Genomic DNA, 21,022 nt, shown 5'->3' on the forward strand with positions numbered 1-21,022 from the left:
TAGGCAAGAATACTGGAGTGGGTTACCATTTCCTTCTCCAGGGGATCTTCCTGATGGAGGGATCGAACCTGGGTCTCCTGCATTGCAGGCGGATTCTTTACCAACTGAGCCACCAGGAAAGCCCAGGGCAAATGGAATGAGGTGCAAAGGCATCAAGTGACTCCCATATTTACTAATGAGATGAAAATACAGTACTGGGTTGATCGAAACTGAAATAATCACATTTTCTTCCTTTGTACTTTTATGGTGTTTTGTTTTGGCTTCTCTTTTTGTTTGCTTTTGTTTTGGCAATGTGCTGGTTTACTTTTCAGAAATATTAATTATGAGAGATTTAAAATCTACAGAGACCTACAGATGCAGTATACTCATGACCTAGCTTATCAAAGACAACGTTGTGGGTACAAAGTCCCTGAATATGCCTCTTAAATTATATTCCCTGTCCCTACGGCAGTGGTAGCTGCTGTCTGGAATTCAGTGTTTGTCATTCACATTTCTTTATACCTTCACTATATAATGCTTGTATATTTCAATAGTATAGAGTATTGCTTGCATGTCATGGTCTCATATTTTCTGTAGTCTTCTGCAACCTGCCCTTTTCATTCAACCTGCCTGTTTACTTCTTAAACCTCATTTGGGATGTTTCTTCCAGTATTACTTAGCTAAACTACTCTAGATGCTCTACTACTCTAGGTACTACTCTGCTGCTAAGTCACTTCAGTCATGTCCGACTCTGTGCGACCCCATAGACGGCAGCCTACCAGGCTCCGCCGTTCCTGGGATTCTCCAGGCAAGAACACTGGAGTAGGTTGCCATTTCCTTCTCCAATGCATGAAAGTGAAAAGTGAAAGTGAAGTCGCTCAGTCTTGTCCGACTCCTAGCGACCCCATGGACTGCAGCCCACCAGGCTCCTCCGTCCATGGGATTTTCCAGGCAAGAGTACTGGAGTGGGGTGCCATTGCCTTCTCCAGGTACTACTCTAGGTACAGTGTTACTGTGGAGTGATGTTTGGCTCCTAAAATGGCTTAGATTGAAAAATGTTACGTGTCAAATTAATGTAATAGTAGTACAGTGTGTAACTGTTAAACGTATTTGTTTTATTTCAGGTTATAATGTAACTTATCCTCTCATGCTTTTTCCCTGCCCCTTCTCCCCAAATCATCAACAGTAGAAAAAAGAAGAAGGAGGAACCATGTCAGGACACAAATGGTAAATAATTTGTTGTCTCTTCTGAATTGGGGGAGGCTATTGAAAAAGGAAAGCATGTAGTATATACTCAATAAATGTCTACTGAATGGAAAAATCAGGAGTCACAATAGCAGTAAATAACCTATTAGCCTTCAACCAGTGTTGAATATGTGCCGGGCTGTGCTGTGCTTGGTTGCTCAGTCGTGTCCGACTCTTTGCGACCCCATGGACTGTATGTAGCCCACCAGTCTCCTCTGTCCGTGGGGATTCTCCAGGCAAGAATACGGGAGTGGGTTGCCATGCCCTCCCCAGAGGATCTTCCCAACCCAGGGATCCAAGCCAGGTCTCCCGCATTGCTGGCGGATTCTTTACCATCTCAGCCACCAACAAAGCCCCCATGCTGAGTACAGTCAAGTTCAGTATCCCTACTAAATGTAATATGAAAAGCAATAACCAAAAATATTGTCTGAGAAATTCATTTACATGTACCTTTTTTCTTGGGAATCTAGTGATAGCTTTTCTTACCATCATTTTTTCAGTGTAATGAGTTGATACATTTTTCAATCTCTGTCTTATTTACAACTTTTACTATTAGAGTTATAAGGGAATTTTATATAGGGCAGCTATAAAATAACAGTGTAACTGTATAATGACAAAAATAACTCAGACTCATTAATTAATAACTCAGAAGTCATTAATAGTCATGACTTCAACCTTTGTGAACATCCAGGAGCCAGTCATTGCTGGAAATAGATGATGCTGAATAAAACAGATGTGGTCCTCACACGGCAATATTAGCACTGCCATTCACATGCCTGTAACTCATCTAAGCATCATGTTAAACTGCTTATAAATTCAGGTCTGCTATAAGCAGTGTTCCTGAACCCTTTTGAAACCTTGATCCACCACTCAAGGTGATCTTTGTCATGCTTTACCTCCTTTAATTTGTATCATGAAAAAATACAGTGCCTATTTTCATTTTTCAAAGGTACAGTTAATTATAATAAAGACTATACTTTTTAATTCCTCCTCTTTCAGTAGAGAAGCATCAGGTTCAGCTCCTCAGTAATATCGAAAGTCACACTTTAAAAGAATTTTGCATCTTAAAATGTAATGAGCTTTAAAAGGTAATTAATAAACAGCTAAGGGATTTTGTTTCCCTGAGTATCCCCATTTGACAACTCTCTAAGAGTTGTCAGACTGTTTTTTTAATTATTCCATCTTGCCTCATTAAGACAAACGGATGGCTTCATCCCCTGACCCTCTTAATGGCTGTCATATCTTGGCAGCAGGCTCAGGGAAGCAGGTAGTTAAGTCCCCCACTTAACCACCTGGGAGAGCCCCAGGAGGTGGGCCCTTCCCCAGAGCCTTTCTCCCATTTACCTTTCAAAGCCACTTTACCACTTGCTACTGAAATGCGAGGGCTGCAGAGAACATTGAAATGCATGCTGCGCTGGGATTTAGAGGCTTGGATTTTAACCCTGTGTGATTCTGGACAAGATTCTTAACATTTTGAAACCTGAGATTCCTCATTTGTTAAATGACAGGAGTAAAGGGTGTTGACTAGATCTCCAAAGTCCTTTTTTTTTTCCCCTTCATAATGAAAAAATTTTTTAAATCTATGACCTTTGACAAAAAAAAAAAAAACAATAGAAGTCCGTCCTACTCCCCACTCTTGAAAATTCCTTTCCCTTGAAATAGCCACAGTTTGGGCTTTTTCCAGCTGCTCTGGGTGTCCGGTGCTTTGCATGGGCTCTGTCCAGTTGCAGTAAGCGGGGGCTAGTCTGCTGCGGTACGCGGTCTCCTTGTTGAGGTGGCCTCTCGGTGCAGAGCACAGACTCTGAAGCGTGTGGTGACGGCACTAGAGTGTGCAGGCTTCCATAGTTGCAGCACACGGGCTCAGTGGTCATGGCACACAGACTTAGTTGCTCCGTAGCATGTGGGATCTTCCTGGACCAGGAATCAAACCCATGTTCCCTGCACTGGCAGGCAGATTCCCAATCACGGGACCGCCAGGAAAGTCCTCTTCCCATCTTTTAACACACGTAGTATGTAGAAGGATTATCTTTTATACAAAAGTCATACATATTTTCATTTCCTTTTCTCTGATTTAAGCTCATAATAAAACCTTTTAATTTGCATTTAATTTTAAATAATAATTATATATATTTAAGATGTGTGATATACATAGTGAGATCATTTCTGCAGTTAAGCTAATTAACTTATCATCTCCTTTATAGTTACCGCTTTTTGCGTGTGATGAGTGCACATGAAGAGTAATGCTCCCCTTCTAGCCTGTTTGCAGTGTTCAGTACAGTATTATTAAGTGTGGTCATCATGCCTATACATTTGATATCTGGACGTATTCCCAACTTTGAAATAATGCAGAAAGATATAAACCATAATCCTTCGCCTCTTTCCAAAGATGTAACCATTGCTAAGGAAGTCATCTGAAACTCTGATTTTTTTAAGAACAAGTTTTTTAAGAACAAAACTTGTGAATTTTATCCGGCAAGAGAGTGTAAATCATCAAGGTTTGAGATACATATTTTGGTGCAATCGTATAAAGCCATTTCTGTTTTAGAACCCAAGTCTGGCACATTTGAGTGCTAATAGGATGGGATGGAAGAAGTTGCATGTCTGCAGAGGGAGACACCTGGGGGTCCCATGCGAGCTGGATGGGAACCCTAGACACACAGGAGGTGGTGCAGACACAACCAGGAGGGACGGAGCCCCATGGCAAGCTTTCTGTCAGTGTTTGGGTACCCTGGGCACTTTTACAGAACTCCACTGCATTCTCAGTTGGGTTTTCTCTAATTTCTTCTTTACACCCCTTTTTAAAAAAACTTTTTATTTTGTATTGGGATATTAACAATTAACAATTTATTTATTATTTTTTTCTTTTTTAAATTTAATTTTATTTTTAACAATTTATTTTGTATCGGGATATTAACAAGCCGATTAACAATGTTGTGATAGTTTCAGGTGAACAGCCAAAGGACCCAGCCATACATATACATGCATTCATTCTCCCCCAAACTCCCCTCCCATCCATATCATTGAGTGGAGTTTCCTGTGCTATGTAGTAGGTCCTTGTTGGTTATCTGTTCTAAAAACAGGCGTGTGTACAGGTCCATCCCAAAGTCCCCAACTATCCCTCTCCCTCATCCTTCACACAGCAACCGTTAGTTCATTCTCTGAGTCTATTCTTGACACACTTTTTGATGTGATCCTCACTGTGCTATTCCTGAAGAATAGCTTCCTATATGTATTTTAACCACTTATGTTTAATAATTTAAAATTTTAATATGAAAAATCCATAACCAATTAAAAAAATTTTTTTTTCAAAATTTTGTGTGTCTGTAGTAAGAACACTTGACATGAGATCTACCGTTTTAACAAAATTTTAAATGTGCCTGTGAACTACAGGCACAATGTGAATTGCAGGCACATGGTTGTGCAGCCGTTCTCTAGAACTTACTCGTCTTGCACCACTGAAATTTTATGCCTGTCGATCAGTAATTTCGCCTTTCCTCCTCCCTGTCCAACATCAGGGAACCACATTTCTGTCCTGATTCTGTGAGTTTGACTATGTGAGGGACCTCTGTGACAGCTTTCAAGTATGCTATTTTGCAGCCCCTTATCTCTACTTTTCTGCCATCACTTCAGCGTTGGCTGCAGTGCAGACTGGAGAGAACTTTGGTGTTCGGCTTTATCTGTTACTCCCTGGGGTGCTTGAGGCAGTCCCCTTGCCTGGCTTGGCTTCCCTTTCTCCATTTCTCCAGTCTTTCAATCTCCAAAGTCCTCGAGCTTGAGTTCCTCGGTTTCCTGCCAAAGTTTCTTAATTTCCTCACTAACTTGTAAGGTTTTGGTGTAAAAATTAGACTTGATTAACCTTTTGGTGTAATAACCATGTAGGAAAGCACTTCTGTGTTTAGTAACGTTGTGAATGTTTGGATACATTTGTTTGTGCTCTGATGTCTTAAATCTTTTTGAAAGTCGTGAGTAAAACCTCTCTTTGAATGCCTGTGCCTTTTAGCAGTTATCCCTGGGACTTACACAATCGATATCCCCAAGACAAGTCAGTTGTAAATAAGATGCAGCAGAAGTATTGGGAAACGAAGCAAGCCTTTATTAAAGCCACGGGGAAGAAAGAAGATGAGCATGTCGTTGCCTCCGACGCAGACCTGGACGCCAAGCTAGAGGTGAGCGCTTCATGGCCCTTGACCCCCGTATGGCCATCTTGCTAGGGACAGAGTCTGAAAGTGTATTCACAGAAGCAAGCATATAGGTGTGCTTTGTATTTGAAAACACATTGCAAACAAAATCGTTCATGAGGAAAATCTAGGATCAGATCAACTGAATTCCAGCATATTTTTTTTAAACCCACAATTCTGTAACCACCAGTATACCTCAGTTAATTCATTTTTTAAGCACTTTATTGGAATGCATGAAATGTGGTAAATTCTCAATAAATGTTTGTTAAAAAACATTAACTCAAAGAGCCAGTGCTACTATAGATAGTTAGGGTCAGACAATTGTTTACATTTAAAGAAAAAAAAAGGATGACAGCAAAAAGTCCTGGAACATGAGTCTAATAAGGTTGTGTTGAATCCTGGAAAATTCAAGAATGAATTAACTAATATTTAGTTAGACTAGTTAATAACACAGTAAGCTGAATTAGTAGCTGATTGACTCTCAAATACCTGGTGAAAGGGCCACTAATTTCCTACCTTGCTGGACATTCTGCTGATACTTTAGATCAAAATTTAAAAAGCATTTGCTATACAGCAGAAGCTAACACAACATTGTAAACCAACTATACTCCCCAAAAACGTAATTAAAAAAAAAATTTTAAAGCATACTTATCACTTCTGTGAATGAGAGGGCACAGAGAGAAATAATGTGTTACGTGGTCTAATAAGAATTCAGAGTGATATCAAAATATAAGCTACAATTCATGAGCTGAACACTTAATGAGAGGAAGGTCAAAAGTTCAAGATTTCAAAAAGCGTTCTGAGAAGGGAGGGGCCAGGATGGTGCGAACTGTGCTTCTTCTGGGAAAGAGAGGCTGAAGGGGAGATGTTAGCCACCGATTCTCTGGGCTGGGCTGTCACGTGGAAGAGGATAAGGCTCATTCATCCTGTGTACCTGAGGAAAGAACTAGACCCAGGGCCATGATTCCCAGAACTCATCTCTCATGGAATTATCTCAGGTGTTCGTTTTCCTGCCCTCTCTCCATCAGGGGTCAGATTCCGTGTCAGCCTTATTCACTGTTGTATGCTCAGCCAGACACGGTACACATTCATAAGTATCCAGTGAATAAGTATGCACGGTAATACAAGTAACATGAGTTCCCAGCCCTCTCTCCTGTCAGTGGATTGTTCTAACCGAAGCTGGGCTTGACGGAGATGCGCTAATAGAGATTGTTGCAGCAGAGAGGAGAAGAACCAGAAGGCCTCTATTTTTTTTAAGCGATAATATACTTTTGCGGGGGCGGGGGGGGGCCATGTCCCGTGGCATGTGGGATCTTAGTTCACTGACCAGAAATTGAACCTGCATCCCCTGAACTGGAAGCATGGAGTCTTAACCACTGGACCACCAGGGATGTCCCAAGGCCTCTGTTTTGATTTTAGTATTCTAAATAGAATTGAAATGATGATAAGTTGTATATGCTTCTCACATCTTATAGATTTATTTTTTCCTCTTAACAACCTAGTAAATACAAGCATTATTCAAATTTAGTATGTTAATTTCTAGTATGTGAAACAAAATACAGTAATTTTATGTTTATATTTAGGCTCTTGCAGCAGCATTTTCAGGCTTCCCAGGTGGCACTAGTGGTAAAGAACACACCTGCCAATACAGGTTGACGTAAGAGGCACAGATTCCGTCCCTGGGTCGGGAAGATCCCCTGGGGGAGGGCATGGCAACCCGCTCTAGTACTCTTCCCTGGGAAATCCACGGACTGAGGAGCCTGGCGGGCTGTGGTCCATGAGGATGCAGAGTCAGAGCCTGAAGCAGCTTAGCATGCACGCACGCATACTCCACGTGACCAAGATTGATCATATTAAGCATTCGTAAGAGTGGTTTTTAATCTTTTCGGTATATATGCATATGTCCATTTTTATTAGAACATTTGGTCATATTTATCACGAAGCCAGTCTTCTGTTTTGACTCAAATGATGAAGTGCTTTGTAACACCAGTTGTGACGGCTACGTCGGCATGGCCGGTAAGCCAGGGGAGAGGGGGAGGAGCCTTGCACTCCTTTCCGAAGCGGCTCTTCAGAGGCACAAGGTTTGTCCGCCAGGTTTTTTAATTGATCCCAGCCTCTGAGTCAGTAGACAGAGGGTGGAGAAAGTGTGATGTCTCTGAACTATATGCTCTCCTTTAAAAAAAAAATATTGTAGTATAGTTGATTTAAAACTGTTTTAGCTTCTCTTGAACTGTCTCCATTTCTGAAGCAAAGACCAGAAATTAAAATCTAGTTAAATTCTTCCCCCTATAGCCCACCTGCTTTCCCCTTAATATTCTCTGTTATGGCCATAGCATGACATATTAGGTTCTTCTACATGTATTTTATGAAGTAATTGGGAAAAGAAGGAGTGATAGGGGCTGCTAGCTAAACTCCATTTTACCAGATGTCTTCAAAGCAGATAGAACATTCAGCTGATTGATTTTTGTTTGTTTTTATAGAGTTGTTTAAGTATGCATTAGGATCATAGAATAAGCTAGTGTCGTGTTTTAAATATGATGCTTAATTGACAGATCCTCCACTTGAAAAAAAAAAAAAACAGCAAGTGGTAAAAGAAATAAATTAGATTATGAATGAATATTGGGTCTCTGGTTTACCAAGTCCTCTAATGGGCCCTGCACTTAGGATTTCTGTTTTTCAGCTATTATTTGAGTAGTCTGGAGGAAATCATCTTTCTGCAGATTTCATTTTAGACTGCAGAGATGATGAACTCTAATAAATAGAGAAAAACAGGAGCATATTTAAAAGCTTTGGTCACATTTTCTGTTGAGTACATCACATAACACCAAGCATACTTAGGCATATGATCTTGTTTTTAGTGGGCAAATCAGACATTATGGTTATATTCAGTGTAATTGTTTTTTATTTCATTGCTGCCTATTTTATTTAGCATTTTGTTTGTATTTTTATTATAGCTGTTTCACTCAATTCAGAGAACCTGTCTGGACTTGTCAAAAGCAATTGTACTCTATCAAAAGAGAATATGTTGTAAGTATGCCTTAAGTATGAATATTGACCAAATAGACAGTAAGATATTGGATATTTTGTCTTAATGTATAATTTTATATGTTTAGGAGGCAAGACAAGAAAACAAGTGTTTCGGGGTGTCTGTCTTTGCTCTTTAATTGGTAGGTTGGGGTCTTTAAAAATTTTATCAGAAATTCTTTACATAGGCTGTTTATCTCTCAGTGCAAGTGCAATAACAGAGGAGCTTTGCATTTAGCCTACCATAGGTAAGTATGTGCCACTTCTTTTCCTAGTTATAAAAAAGTTTTCTCAGTTTTATATCACGGGATTTAAAATTTTGGAGCTGTTACTATTTGATTGCCTAGGCTCTCTTAGGTCCAGTTTTGTTCCTTTTAAAATGACCAAATGAAGAGAGAAGGCACATACAGTTAATCCATTGACTATATTTTGTTGACAGCACTTCTTCCTGAACATTTTGTAATGTCAGATACTGGTTTTTTTAGGGAAGAAGATTTTCCTATGGTCATCCCATCTTAAAATCATTACCAACAGAGTTGTCTCTGAAATGCTAAATATCAAGTTGTTGTGTCTCTTTGTTTTTAAATTTCCATGTGGAGATCGTTTAAGAGTACAGTTTCTGTATTTCTGAGACCAAACTCTGAGAAGTTTGTTTCTGACTCCTCAAACCCCTTTCCAGTAATCACAAATTAACAGTTGGCCATTTTCCTTTATTAGTAATCTTTTATGAAGACTATTTTGTGGAAGTACAAAATCCCAGGATTTAGAGGCAAAATTTGGTAAATTATCTGTGTTACTATTTACCAGATATTTGAGCTAAGATGTCTCCAGGGCTATCAGTCCACAGTCTTCAGGTATGAGGCAGTCCAGACACATGGCACCCTGCCTCCGACATTTCTCTGTCCCACGTCCAGTCAGTCACAGGTGCTGGTCCATTTTGTCAGCTCATTTGCTTTCCAGTTCTCCTTCCTCTACCTCTTCACGGCCACTGCCTTCATTCAGGCCGCCGTCATCACTCTCTTCCTTGTTTGGCTGCATCAGCTTCCTAACCGGTCTCCCTGCCCCTACTTTTGCCTCCTCCAGCTCATCATCCACACTGCAGTCAGAGAGCACTCAGCCATCTCCTGGAGCTCCCAGGGGTCAAAGCTGGAGTAATCTGAGCAACAACAAAAATGATGAATAGTATTAGGTTACAACCCATGAAGTGAGATAATGTCCATCAAGTGTGTGTATAGAAATAAGCAAAGAAATGGCGGAGAAGAAATAGTTCTTCCTTATAAAATAATTGCGATTAATCTAGAAAGAATGAGGGAACCACAAAAGCACACCCACAGAAAGAATTGTGACATGCATGATTCCCGGAAAGATGTTACAATTAGTGAGTGAAAGTTTGAGAAGAGACTGCATCTTCGTACAGTCTTCTGAATTTACTCCCAAGATTTTTAACAATTATGAAAGGAAAAAGAATCTCAGTTTTACAGTGGGGAAATCCAATAGACATGACATGAACCAAATGATAGGGGTTAGTTAACATCACCAGTAATGATGTGTGTTGATCTCCTGTAGCCCTGAAATCTTACACTAAGAAGGAGACTCCACTTCTGCTGTTTCCTTCCCCTAAATCCAGTCTAATCATGAGAAAGCAAATAAACCCAAATAGAGGACAGACCACAAAACACCTGACCAGTACTCTTCAAGGGCACCAAGGTCATACAAGTCGAGAAAGACAGAGAAACTGGCACAGGTCAAAGGAGACCAAACAGATTGACAACTCAATGCAATGTGGGATCCTGGAACAGAAGAAGGACGTTAATGGGAAAACTAGGAAAATTCACTAGGATTGTAGTTTAAATAGTAATACTCTATCAGTGGTATTTTCCTAGTTTTGATCGGTGTACAACAGTTATATGGATTTCCCTGGTGGCTCAGTGGTACAGAATCCACCTACCAATCCAGGAGATACGGTTTTGATCCTGGGTCGGGAAGATCCCCTGGAGAAAGAAATGGCAACCCACTCTAGTATTCTTGCCGGAGAAACCCCATGGACAGAGGAGCCTGGCACGCTGTAGTCTATGGGGTCACAAAGAGTCAGACGTGACTTAGCGACTAAACAGCCGCAACAACAACCATGGCTGTGTACGATGCTAACATTAGGGGAAGAAGAGTGCACAGGAACTCTGTATCCTACTTACAGTTTTCCTATCAGCCTAAAATTATTTCAAAGTAAAGTTGGTTTTTTTTTTTTTTAAGTACATTGGATCATATTGTTCTTCTGCTGAGAAGCCTCCAGTATCACTTAATGTAAGATGTACACTTCCATACCATGGGTTACAAATTCCTACTGGATCTGACCCAGCTCACCTCTCCAGCCACTTTCGCTCTTACACGCCACGTGACCTGAGGCTTTTGCACTCACCACTTCCTCACCACTTCCTCCATCTGGGATGTCCCTGCCCTCATTGTCTCAAGCAGCCCCTTATCTCAAAGCTCAGCTTATTCTCCTGCTCAGAGACACCTTGCATGACCACCCAGCCCAAAACAGTTACCTGTCACTCTCTCTTACGCCCCACCCCCATCTTACCTGGCATTTTACTTTTTGTGTGTTGAGTTTGAGTTTTGTATTTTTTATATTCTGTCTCCTGTTCCTTGAACCTAAGCTGCATCAGCAGGGTCCTCGTGTGTCTCGTCCATCTCTTTATTTGCAGTGGCCAGAACAGTGCCTTGTACAATGAGATCATCTGTAAATTTGTGCTAAGTGAATTAATGCTGCCAAGCTAATTGGTTTTATAGTTCTTTGGTTCCCTTTTCAGGGCACATCTGAAAAATCTAATCAGCAATTAAATATGAATAGGTTTTTATTTGTCTCTGAATTAAGTCCTTGTTAAGTGAAACCTTATACGTAGAAACATTAAGAGTGATCTGATACCTGTGTTGCAGCTGAATTTTAAACTTTGTAAATTTATTTCAGTATTTGGATTTTAAAACTGAAATTAAAGCATGAACATCCCTTCTTAGAAAATGACACGGTCATCACTAAGTCATCCAGCCTGAAGCCTGAGGCCCCTCAGTCTTCCCACCACCCTCTGAGCAGCCCTGTCCCACTGACCAGGGTTCAGCTCTTAAAATGAAGCCTGTCTAGCACCCCGAGTTTAATCCTCAAGTGTGTAAAATAGCCAAACCTGAATTCTCAAATGCTCCAACCTACGTAGGTTTGTATAGCAAAGAGTACATTTCACCAGCCTTATAATCCCTGGGTTGGGAAGATCCCCTGGAGAAGGGAATGGCACCCCACTCCAGTATTCTTGCCTGGAGAATCCCATGGACAGAGGAGCCTGGCAGGCTACAGTCCATGAGGTCGCAGAGAATCGGACATGACTGAGCGACTAGCACTACTAACACACGTAGTCGTTTAGGGCCATGAACTGGTTTTCTTCCTGGCCTTAAGCTCGTGTGTTCATTTGTATGTGACTTGAGGCTTCAAGGTAAGGAAGGTAGGTGACAATAGCCTCACACTGTTGTAAGCAAAGATATGAAATTGTTCCTAATTGTGCAGTTGAGTGAGTCCCATGTTAGTAAGTGGAAAGGAAGAAGAATGGAAGGTAGTAAAAAACAACAACATTTCTTAGAGGAATTTTTTTTTTTTTTTTTTTTTTTTTTTTTACCTAGAACCATGACATATAAGTATCAGATAAGCATTTAAAGTGAAGTAAAGTATACAGGGATAACAAGGCAAAAATTATAGTTAATTCAGTTTCACAAGCATTTAATTAATGCCCTGAATACGACTTTTCTGCTCAGCCTTGGGAATCCATAGTCTGGATGAGGTCCCTGTCGAGAAAGCTGGGATTCTCATGGGAAGAATAGACACATGCCCACCCACAGACACTCTAGTAGCAGATGCCGAGAGGGCACTGCTGTCACAGAGAAGGAGGGTTCACCTGCTTCACAAAGGAAGTAGCTTTTGAGCAAGGCTTTGACCAATGCACTTGATTTTGAGAAAACAGAAGGGGAAGGAGTGTAGTCGTTCACCATCAGGAAAAATGGATTCGAAAAACCTCTTCTCCATAGAATGTTGAATGTAAACTGCAGTCACAGGTTAATAAGGAAGCAGTAGCAGCTTTAACATTCACCTTTGGGTTACTGGTTCCTGGCTAATGTTTTCTAGTTATTGCTGGGGACATCGTGTCAGGGATGGGGTGCATCCTGAAAGAAGTCTGGATTGTTCATGAAAACGGACAAGAATTCTGGTAGCATTTAGAAAACGTTTTTAGAGACAAGTGATTGGTAAATGCATCAATACAGCGATGTGAAAGGAGAGCAATGTTCAAAGTGCATCCCTATCAAAAGCTGTGCTTCGAGAAAAAAGCATTCAAGGAAGCTCAGCGTCACTGCCTACCTGTGGCTCAGCTGTCAGTTAAAGTGTATTCAGGCCAGTGGCTGCAGAACAGCACACACATCCACGGAGTGGGTGCACCACGCTGGTTAAGTCAGTCCCCGTGGTAGAGAGAGAGAGAGAGAGTTTTGCTATTAGAAATAACTGTGCTATGATTATATCTATCTATCTATGTATCTTTGTGCCCATTTTACTACTTCCTCAGGATGTACTCCTATCAGAAGTACAATGTCAAAAGAGATACACAATTTTGACTTTTAAAAAAATGTTTTATAGAGAAAAAAACCTGTACTTTATTTTGTTTTTCAGTTTTTCGGCCATACCTTGTGGCGTGTGGAATCTCAGTTCCCTGACCAGGGATCGAACCCACGCCCCCTGCATCAACAGCACAGAGTCCTAACCTGGACTGCCAGGGAAGACCCACAATTCTGCCTTTTAAATATTTACTGCCAAATCAGTCAGGAGAGAGCTTGTAGGTGTCCCTTTCTTACCAGCAGTGCCCTCTGAGGTTGTCTTTAAAAATAAGGCCAAATACACAAATATTGAATCATTTTTGTTGTACACTTGAAACTAATACAATGCTGTATGTCAGTTATACCTCAATTTTATTTTTAAAAAATGTAAGGTCAAAGTTAGGCATAACCAATTCAGATTTGATTCCAGCTCTGCGTTTTAAAAATCCGCCAAGTCATCAGCCTGATTACCTACATACCCTCTGTCTCCACCCTCCTCCTCCCACCAAGTACTTGTGCCACGGATAAGATATTTGAATTGCTGTACAAGCAAGTGGAATGTTATTCAGAAGGCAGAGATCAAAAAGTCAGCAAGAGGGAATAAAAGGAGGACACTGGCCCTACACTATAGGCAGCCACAGAAGATTCCCACAGTCATACTCTACAACCCAACTTTTTAATTTCAGTCCAGAGCAGCGCATTATCGGCTCGCTTTTCAGTACAGAGGTCATTTTCTGGTTCTGGTTACAGGGCAGCAAGCGTACTGACAGATGTGCTGAAGTGAATTTGATCTCTCATTTTGTCAATGGAAGAACAGCATGAAAGTTAAATGCAGTGGTGGGGGGTGGGGAGGGCTACCTCACAGCCTGCCACTTGGATTTAATTTCGTCTCGTCTTTGTCTCTAGAAGAGAGAGGACCTTGTGATTTGTCTCTTTCCTTTTCTCTGTAATAAAGATGTTCATTGTTCATGGCTCCTTTTGGTCTTTTCTCCATCAGTCTTGTCTCAAGAAGAAAACGAACTGGGAAAGTTTCTCCGGTCCCAAGGCTTCCAAGATAAAACCAGAGCGGGAAAAATGATGCAAGCGACAGGAAAGGCCCTCTGCTTTTCTTCCCAGCAAAGGTGTGTGGCCTTCACTGGGGTCTGCTGATGGCGATCGAGGGAGGGGGGTCTCCTGAGGACCTGGGACCCACTCACTCGTGAAGGGAACCTGCCCCTGTCTTTAGAGGGCCCTTGTCTGAAAGTGAGGGCCGCCTCTGTTCACAGCTGTTAGTCTGTTTGTATTCAACTCTAAGATAGCATGTGTAATCTTTTTCCTTCCCTATCAATTTTTTAAAATGTTTTCATACCTGTTCTGGTCCATAGTCATACACCAATCCTGGGAGTGCTGTCCTAGGCTTATAGTTTGACCTCCTGCGTTGTTTGTAGCAATCTGTCTGGTCCCCTTTCAGCAGGAGCCTAACGAGACGGGCCTAAGGGTTCGCTCACTGCTCTCTGGGGGCAGTACACTTGAGAGGGGTGCTGTTCAAGATGCTCAGACGCTGGGGCAGCAGCAGCAGCAGCCTCATTGGAGGAGAGCTTATTTGAAATGCAAAATCCACCCCCACCCCAGAACTGCTGAGTCCATATCTAGATTTTAATGGGTTCCCCAATTGTTTTCCATGTGCATTCAAGTTTGGGAAGCTCTGGGTCAGAGAAAATTGTAGTAAATCAATGACTTTCTTTTTTAACACTACTATGACTCATGTTCAGGGTCCGTGTAGAATAAACAGGAGCCACTGCAGAGACACACTTGGTATCTGAGGCGGCGACATTCCTTCTCTCCTCCTCCTTCCCCAGTAACTAAGAAGCCCCCTTTCCCCAGTGTCACTCACTAATATTAGGCAAACTTTATACCGAAATGTTATACCTAAATAAGGCTTGTGGGCAATCTCCAAAAATATTCGGGCTACAAAAATTACACTCACCCAGCCTGTCCAGCAAATTAACTGTCTCTCGTGAGTTTCTCCCTGCTGCTTTTCTCTCTCAGTGGACCGGGAGCAGACCATCACCTGTTCCTAGGAAGACCCAAGAAAGCTGGGGTAGAAAAAAGAGACCAACTGTGTCCATTTTTCAGTGGTCCCCCCCTCTTGTGGGCATTTTGGTTCTTTCTAATGACATTTGGACCCCAACTTTCATGGCTGAATGGAAAAATTTCCAAGAGTTCTCTACCCCAGCTTTTCAAGAAAAGTGTTTGTTTATAATCTTGAATTGTACCCTTTAACCTATTTATAACTATATTCCTTGTAAAAATAATGCATACTCATTCTAGAAAAATTTTAAAACAGGGAAAAACAAAAGGAGAAAATTAAAAACAACTCACATTTTTCAAATAGAGATTGACTCGCTTTTAACCCCTTGATAAATTCTCTCAGTGCTTATATGCTTTCCACAGTCTTACAAGGATCATTGATTTTTGAAAAAACCTTTCATAAATTCTCATGTATTATGTATATGGTTATCACTAATTTCAGTGGGGAAAATTCTTAAACATACCTTCATGCTAAGATTAACATCCATTTATGGGAAAGAAACCAAATCCTTGGACATAATCACTCCAAGAGTTACCATTACTGATCATATAATTTTATAACATTGCTATCCAATTATATCCTTTCATACTCATGTAGCAAGCTATCTCACAAAGCATATGGCACCTGAAGTTCATACAGTCTAACCTTTGGATACAGACAAAAACATTAAAGCAATGCAAATGATACTGGAAAGTATCATTGCAATAAACCTGTACAGCAGTACAGCAGACTGCCCTGTATCCGTCCATAAATGAATGCAGCTTGCCCAGTGTTGCAATTTGGAAGACGGCCTCCTATACGATGGCTCTGATCGCATGATACTCAAGTGCTCACCAGGCACATGAAATCGAAACGAGTACTCTGCACATGAGGAAAGAAGGAAGATGATATAAACTCTCATAAAGTCAAATTCTCAAATGGACATAACTTGGCATTTGCCAGAATATATTTTTCATGTAAATAGCATTATACCACATAATTTTGTATAGTACTGCATACTGATTATTTAGCAAATTGGTTTTTGACCAAATAATCCATATATACATTTTATAAAACATCCATAGCATAGTATTTCATCATCTGGGCGTGTCATGATGCATTTATCCCAGGCCCTCTGTCCACTCTTTGTGTCATTTCTACCTTTTCCTACTAAAGAATAAACATCTTTGGACTAGACTTTTAGGTATTCTATTGATTATTCTCATTGGGTCGATTTTAATGAATGGAAACACGGGCTGGTCTTTCACTGAAGCTTGACATTTAGTTATTCAATTTTTTCTTGGTCTAGACTCAGTCCCTTGTACCACAAGTGAATGGGTTTTCACCTTTCTGATTTTATGTGAAACAAGTTACAGAAAAAAATGATGTGATTTTACACACCTTTTTCTTTTCTTCAAGATATTAACATCTATCATCATGTCATTACATCCTCAAAGGTTTCTAACTTTACAATAGTCTGAGAAATGGAGACTATTTTATTCACAAGACTCTGTATCAGGCAGTTTTGTAAAACTGGCAAACTCTAAAAGCAGAGGCAAAGGAGACCAGAAATGAACGGGATCCTTAGAGGGACAGCTGAGGGCTCTTTCTTTAAAAAGAAGTCTCCAATTTTATAAACCTTCACAACAGTGTTAGTTTTACTCACTTTATTTGGTAGTCATTGCTACAACAGCCCATTCAGTTTGATGAAAAGTAAGTATTAAATTTAATCCAGCGGTGATAAAACACAAGCTTACTTTATGGCACAACAATAAAACAGCCCGTGACATCTAGGTAGGATGATGTGAGCAAGCTATTTTTAGAGAAGTGCTGAATGTTTAATAACAATGCTTTACAGACAAGGAAAACTGGAGAAAATAGTAAAGGGAACCTTTTTCCTTTTGAATAATTTGTTGTCCCATCTATAATCTTAGAGTGGGGTATACAGGTCAGGCACTGTGATGTTGATGGAACTGCCAAGAGCTGACTTCAGCTCACTGACATCATTGTTCCCTTCAGCTTAACAAGTTTGCCCTTAAATTGAGATGTAAATACTAGTCTTTTATTTTTTGAACCTGTACCCTGCAACTGCATGGAGACGACTGTATTTTAAGTGTATAACTCATCTGACATTACTCATTTTGAGGAGGAAGATGAAAGAAGCAGTATCCTCCTCCCCCTCCCAAATAAATATTTTATCCAAATTTTGCTATGCATCCTGGGTGGGGAAGATCTCCTGGAGGAGGGCATGGCAACCCACTCCAGTATTCTTGCCTGGAGAATCCCATGGACAGAGCAGCCTTATGGGCTACAGTCCATAGCATCGCAAAGAGTTGGACACGACTGAAGTGACTAAGCACACAAATATTTTTTAGCTGAATAAATGATGGTATGTTACGAACAATATATTATTTTATACTCACTTTGTTGTATCATATACATTCATTTCTGGTACAGTATCCTTAAGTTTTTTAAGATGAGAATCAGATCACATAGCATATCTGAAAGCGCCCAACACAGTAGACCCTCAGTAAACATACTTGTCCCCTTCCTAGACCATTTAATGAAGCTTCTGTTTGTCCTTCATTCTCTGTGACTACTGAAGCAAAGAGCAGACGCCCTGGCCTTCACAGAGTGATCCAGAATGACCTCATCGTGCCCATGTCCATCCCTTCTCAAAGGACCAGGCTTCAGGGAGGCAGAAGGCAGGGAGTGGCCAAGGGCAGAAATGGGAAATGGTCATTCCTTGATGTTCCTCTGTGAACAAAAGATAGGTTCCAGCTTTAAATAAGTACTCTGCCCAGGCATGAGACCAACCCCAATAATACAGATCGAGAGACTCCCCAGTGATACCGTTGCTGCTGCTGCTGCTGCTAAGTCGCTTCAGTCGTGTCCGACTCTGTGCAACCCCGTAGACGGCAGCCCACCAGGCTCCCCCATCCCTGGGATTCTCCAGGCAAGAATACTGGAGTGGGTTGCCATTTCCTTCTCCAATGCATGAAAGTGAAAAGTGAAAGTGAAGTTGCTCAGTTGTGTCTGACTCTTAGCGACCCCATGGACTGCAGCCTACCAGGCTTCCCAGTCCATGGGATTTTCCAGGCAAGAGTACTGGAGTGGGGTGCCATTGCCTTCTCCGAATGATACCGTTCAGTAACAGTAATTGGCTTGGATAACCGTCTCCTGGTTGACTTAGAAGTTCCATACATTTCAGTTTATACGTCTGCAGATATCTCTGCAGCCTGGAGTATGTTTCACGCACTAACTCGTGAATTTAAGATCAGTAAGTTGTCAGGGATTCAGATCGCTGGCCCTCTCGGTTTCAAGACTGTGGCCTTACCCTCTGGTCTAGGTTGGCTTTGAGAAACCCTCTGTGCCGCTTCCACCAAGAAGTGGAGACTTTCCGGCACAGGGCCATCTCCGACACCTGGCTGACGGTGAACCGCATGGAGCAGTGCCGGACTGAATACAGAGGGGCGCTACTGTGGATGAAGGACGTGTCCCAGGAGCTTGATCCAGACCTCTGCAAGCAAATGGAGAAGTTCAGGAAGGTAGGGGTTCCATGGGGGTTCCCGAAAGGGGTCCCTGCCGGAAGGTAATGAGACGTGAGTGATTTGAATCCCCTTAGTGAAGAAGACGCAACTCAAAACACCAAGGAGGCAATTAATCATCACTGGTGTCTCTGTATGTGACAGAATACCAATTAATGTGATATATAATTCTCTAAGGATGAGATAGAAGAGACAGCTGGAAATTGCTGGGATTTGGTAACTGATTTTAATTGAAGTCAGATTTTCATATAATGTGCACTTTTTTGTAAGGCTGTCACTTCTAAATGCTTTTTCATGCATAACTAAAAATCAAGATTAGATCAAATGAAACTGGAAGGTGAGAACAGACTACTGGGGAAATCTTTTTTAAATTGCTAATGAATATTACAATTAATAGAATAATAATGTTCCTTTGTTTGGTGAGAAGGTTTGGAAGCAGTGGGGTTGACTTGTAGGATTAAGTAATGTGGCATTGACTCCATCTGCAGTAGACCTTTCACACATTTGTATGAGCAAAATAGTTGAGGAGATGGCTATGTTCTTAAATTTCCCTGAAACGACTGGTAAGCAGCAGAGGGACGACGTTTCATTGGTTTATAGTGTCCCCGGTCCATTTAGCTCTTTGGAGATTGGTCATACAAGGATATGTTGCACCACTAGGTGGCAGTCATACACTGAATATTTATGAAAATACAGAGAGGTTTTTGTTGTGTATAATCTTGGAGGTCTTTGTTTGATCAACTTGGGTATATTTCAGGGTATGAAAGACAAAAATCTAGCAACTGTTAGATTTGACATAATATTGTGTCAATTGTCTTACTCATTTCGAATGATCCATTTGTAACTGTGATGTTGCTTAAAATCCCTAGATTTCTAAGTACATCATTGCAGAGCAGTGGATGGGAAACATTTCTGGTGTGCAGGAGGTTAGATAGTGGGGGGGACTTGGGGGGATATATGGGGTGAGGGAAAAGAGGAACCTTCTGTTGCTTAAGAATAGGGTCACCAAATGTTGACCCAGGTATTAGATTGACAAAAATCCTTTTAAAAGGCAAGTTTTACTGTGGTTTGTCATTTGAAATTCCTCTTTATGAAGGGACTCAGAGATCATTTTCTTCCTGATCATAGATGACATTAGTGTGTTCTCAGTAGCCAGCTCCTCAATAAGACAGTTTTCTGAGCTCATGGAAAATCAGACCTGAAAAGTTCCTTAAAGATGAGTTAGTGAAAGAGAAAACCAAGGCCCCAAAATAATAAATAAAACTTTTCAACGGTTGATGGCTAGATGTTGGCAAGCCCAGGCTACATTTGAAATTTCCTGGCTTTTTAATCAGGCTGGTGATTTGGTTTGTCTTTGACATTTTATTTGGAGATCCGAAGAGGATGGAGTGGAGAGGTTAAAAAGGAAAAAGGAAACAAAAACCCCAACATTATCTGCAGGGTGTAAGCCAGTCACTCTACTACCTCCTTTAAGCCTCACAATAACCAAAACACAGAGTTAATTTTACAGGGGAGGAAAGTGATACCTAAGTAACTAGTACAGGATCAATGAAATGACAGGGAAATGAAAAATCAGAATCCTAGAAAATATGCATCATTTTTTCTTTAAGAGGAGAATAAAGGGGAGTTAAACAGTGTACCTAAGATTGACAAAGGCATTTTCATAGCTACAGCCCTCCTGTGGTTATCCATTCAACATACGTTTACTGAGCACTTTCTCTATGCCAGGTAATAAATGTAAAATTATTCCAGAAGGCAGAAGAATTTTCATGTGAAATTGTATTTGTTTAGTTTTGTTATGAAGGGTGGTTACTAGCTGTGTAAGGATGAAATAAACCAAGAACGCTTCGTCATTGGTTTGAATGTTGAAACATTACCCACTCTCTAGTGTCATCTATCTGTTGATTTTGGAAAATATGGGTTGTTGTTTTTTTTAATTCTTTGCTATGCAGAAGTAGCTGAAGCAATGCCTTCCTCCACAGTCCCGTGTGTCCTGGATTTAAAAGCTGAACATGGTGTACTTAGAATTTCGGGAAAGAATTAAAAAAAAAAAGAGAGTCTGTATGCAAGCGTATACTTGATTAGACTAGCCTCTCCATGAGGAACCAGTTTAGTTCTCTTTACAAAAATCCCCAGGTCAGCCCAGCATGTGACCCCAGTTAGCACCCGTATCAGATGGCCAGATGCCAGCCGTGCCATTTGTGTGCCGGATTCATGCCTTCTCACACCTGCAGAGCCTTTCCACCACGTGCAACTGACTTTATAATGTTTGGGGAATTGATATATGTGGTTTTGCAAGTAAGAAGTAGCATTATGGGTTTGTGGCTTGCTGCCCTCTTCAGAATGAATGTAAAGTGTGGAGGTTGCTGTTC

At 41.0% G+C, this 21,022-nt stretch overlaps 1 protein-coding gene across 3 annotated transcripts in view; it reads left to right on the top strand.

The window, feature by feature from the left end:
• The first annotated feature begins 980 nt into the window (after positions 1–980).
• Positions 981–21,022, top strand: part of ICA1 (islet cell autoantigen 1, 69kDa) — a 138,405-nt gene continuing 118,363 nt past the window's right edge. For 2 of the 3 annotated variants that reach the window (XM_010839716.1, XM_010839718.1), the window contains exons 1-5: positions 981–1,206; positions 5,225–5,390; positions 8,357–8,429; positions 14,050–14,173; positions 18,452–18,650. In XM_010839716.1, the coding sequence (XP_010838018.1) occupies positions 1,190–1,206; positions 5,225–5,390; positions 8,357–8,429; positions 14,050–14,173; positions 18,452–18,650 (579 nt within the window). In that variant the 5' untranslated portion in view covers positions 981–1,189. The remainder of the gene's footprint in view (positions 1,207–5,224; positions 5,391–8,356; positions 8,430–14,049; positions 14,174–18,451; positions 18,651–21,022) is intronic. The other variant, XM_010839717.1, reaches the window with a different exon arrangement.

This window comes from Bison bison, unplaced genomic scaffold (assembly GCF_000754665.1).
Source record: "Bison bison bison isolate TAMUID 2011002044 unplaced genomic scaffold, Bison_UMD1.0 scf7180017864134, whole genome shotgun sequence".
Taxonomy (NCBI): domain Eukaryota; kingdom Metazoa; phylum Chordata; class Mammalia; order Artiodactyla; family Bovidae; genus Bison; species Bison bison.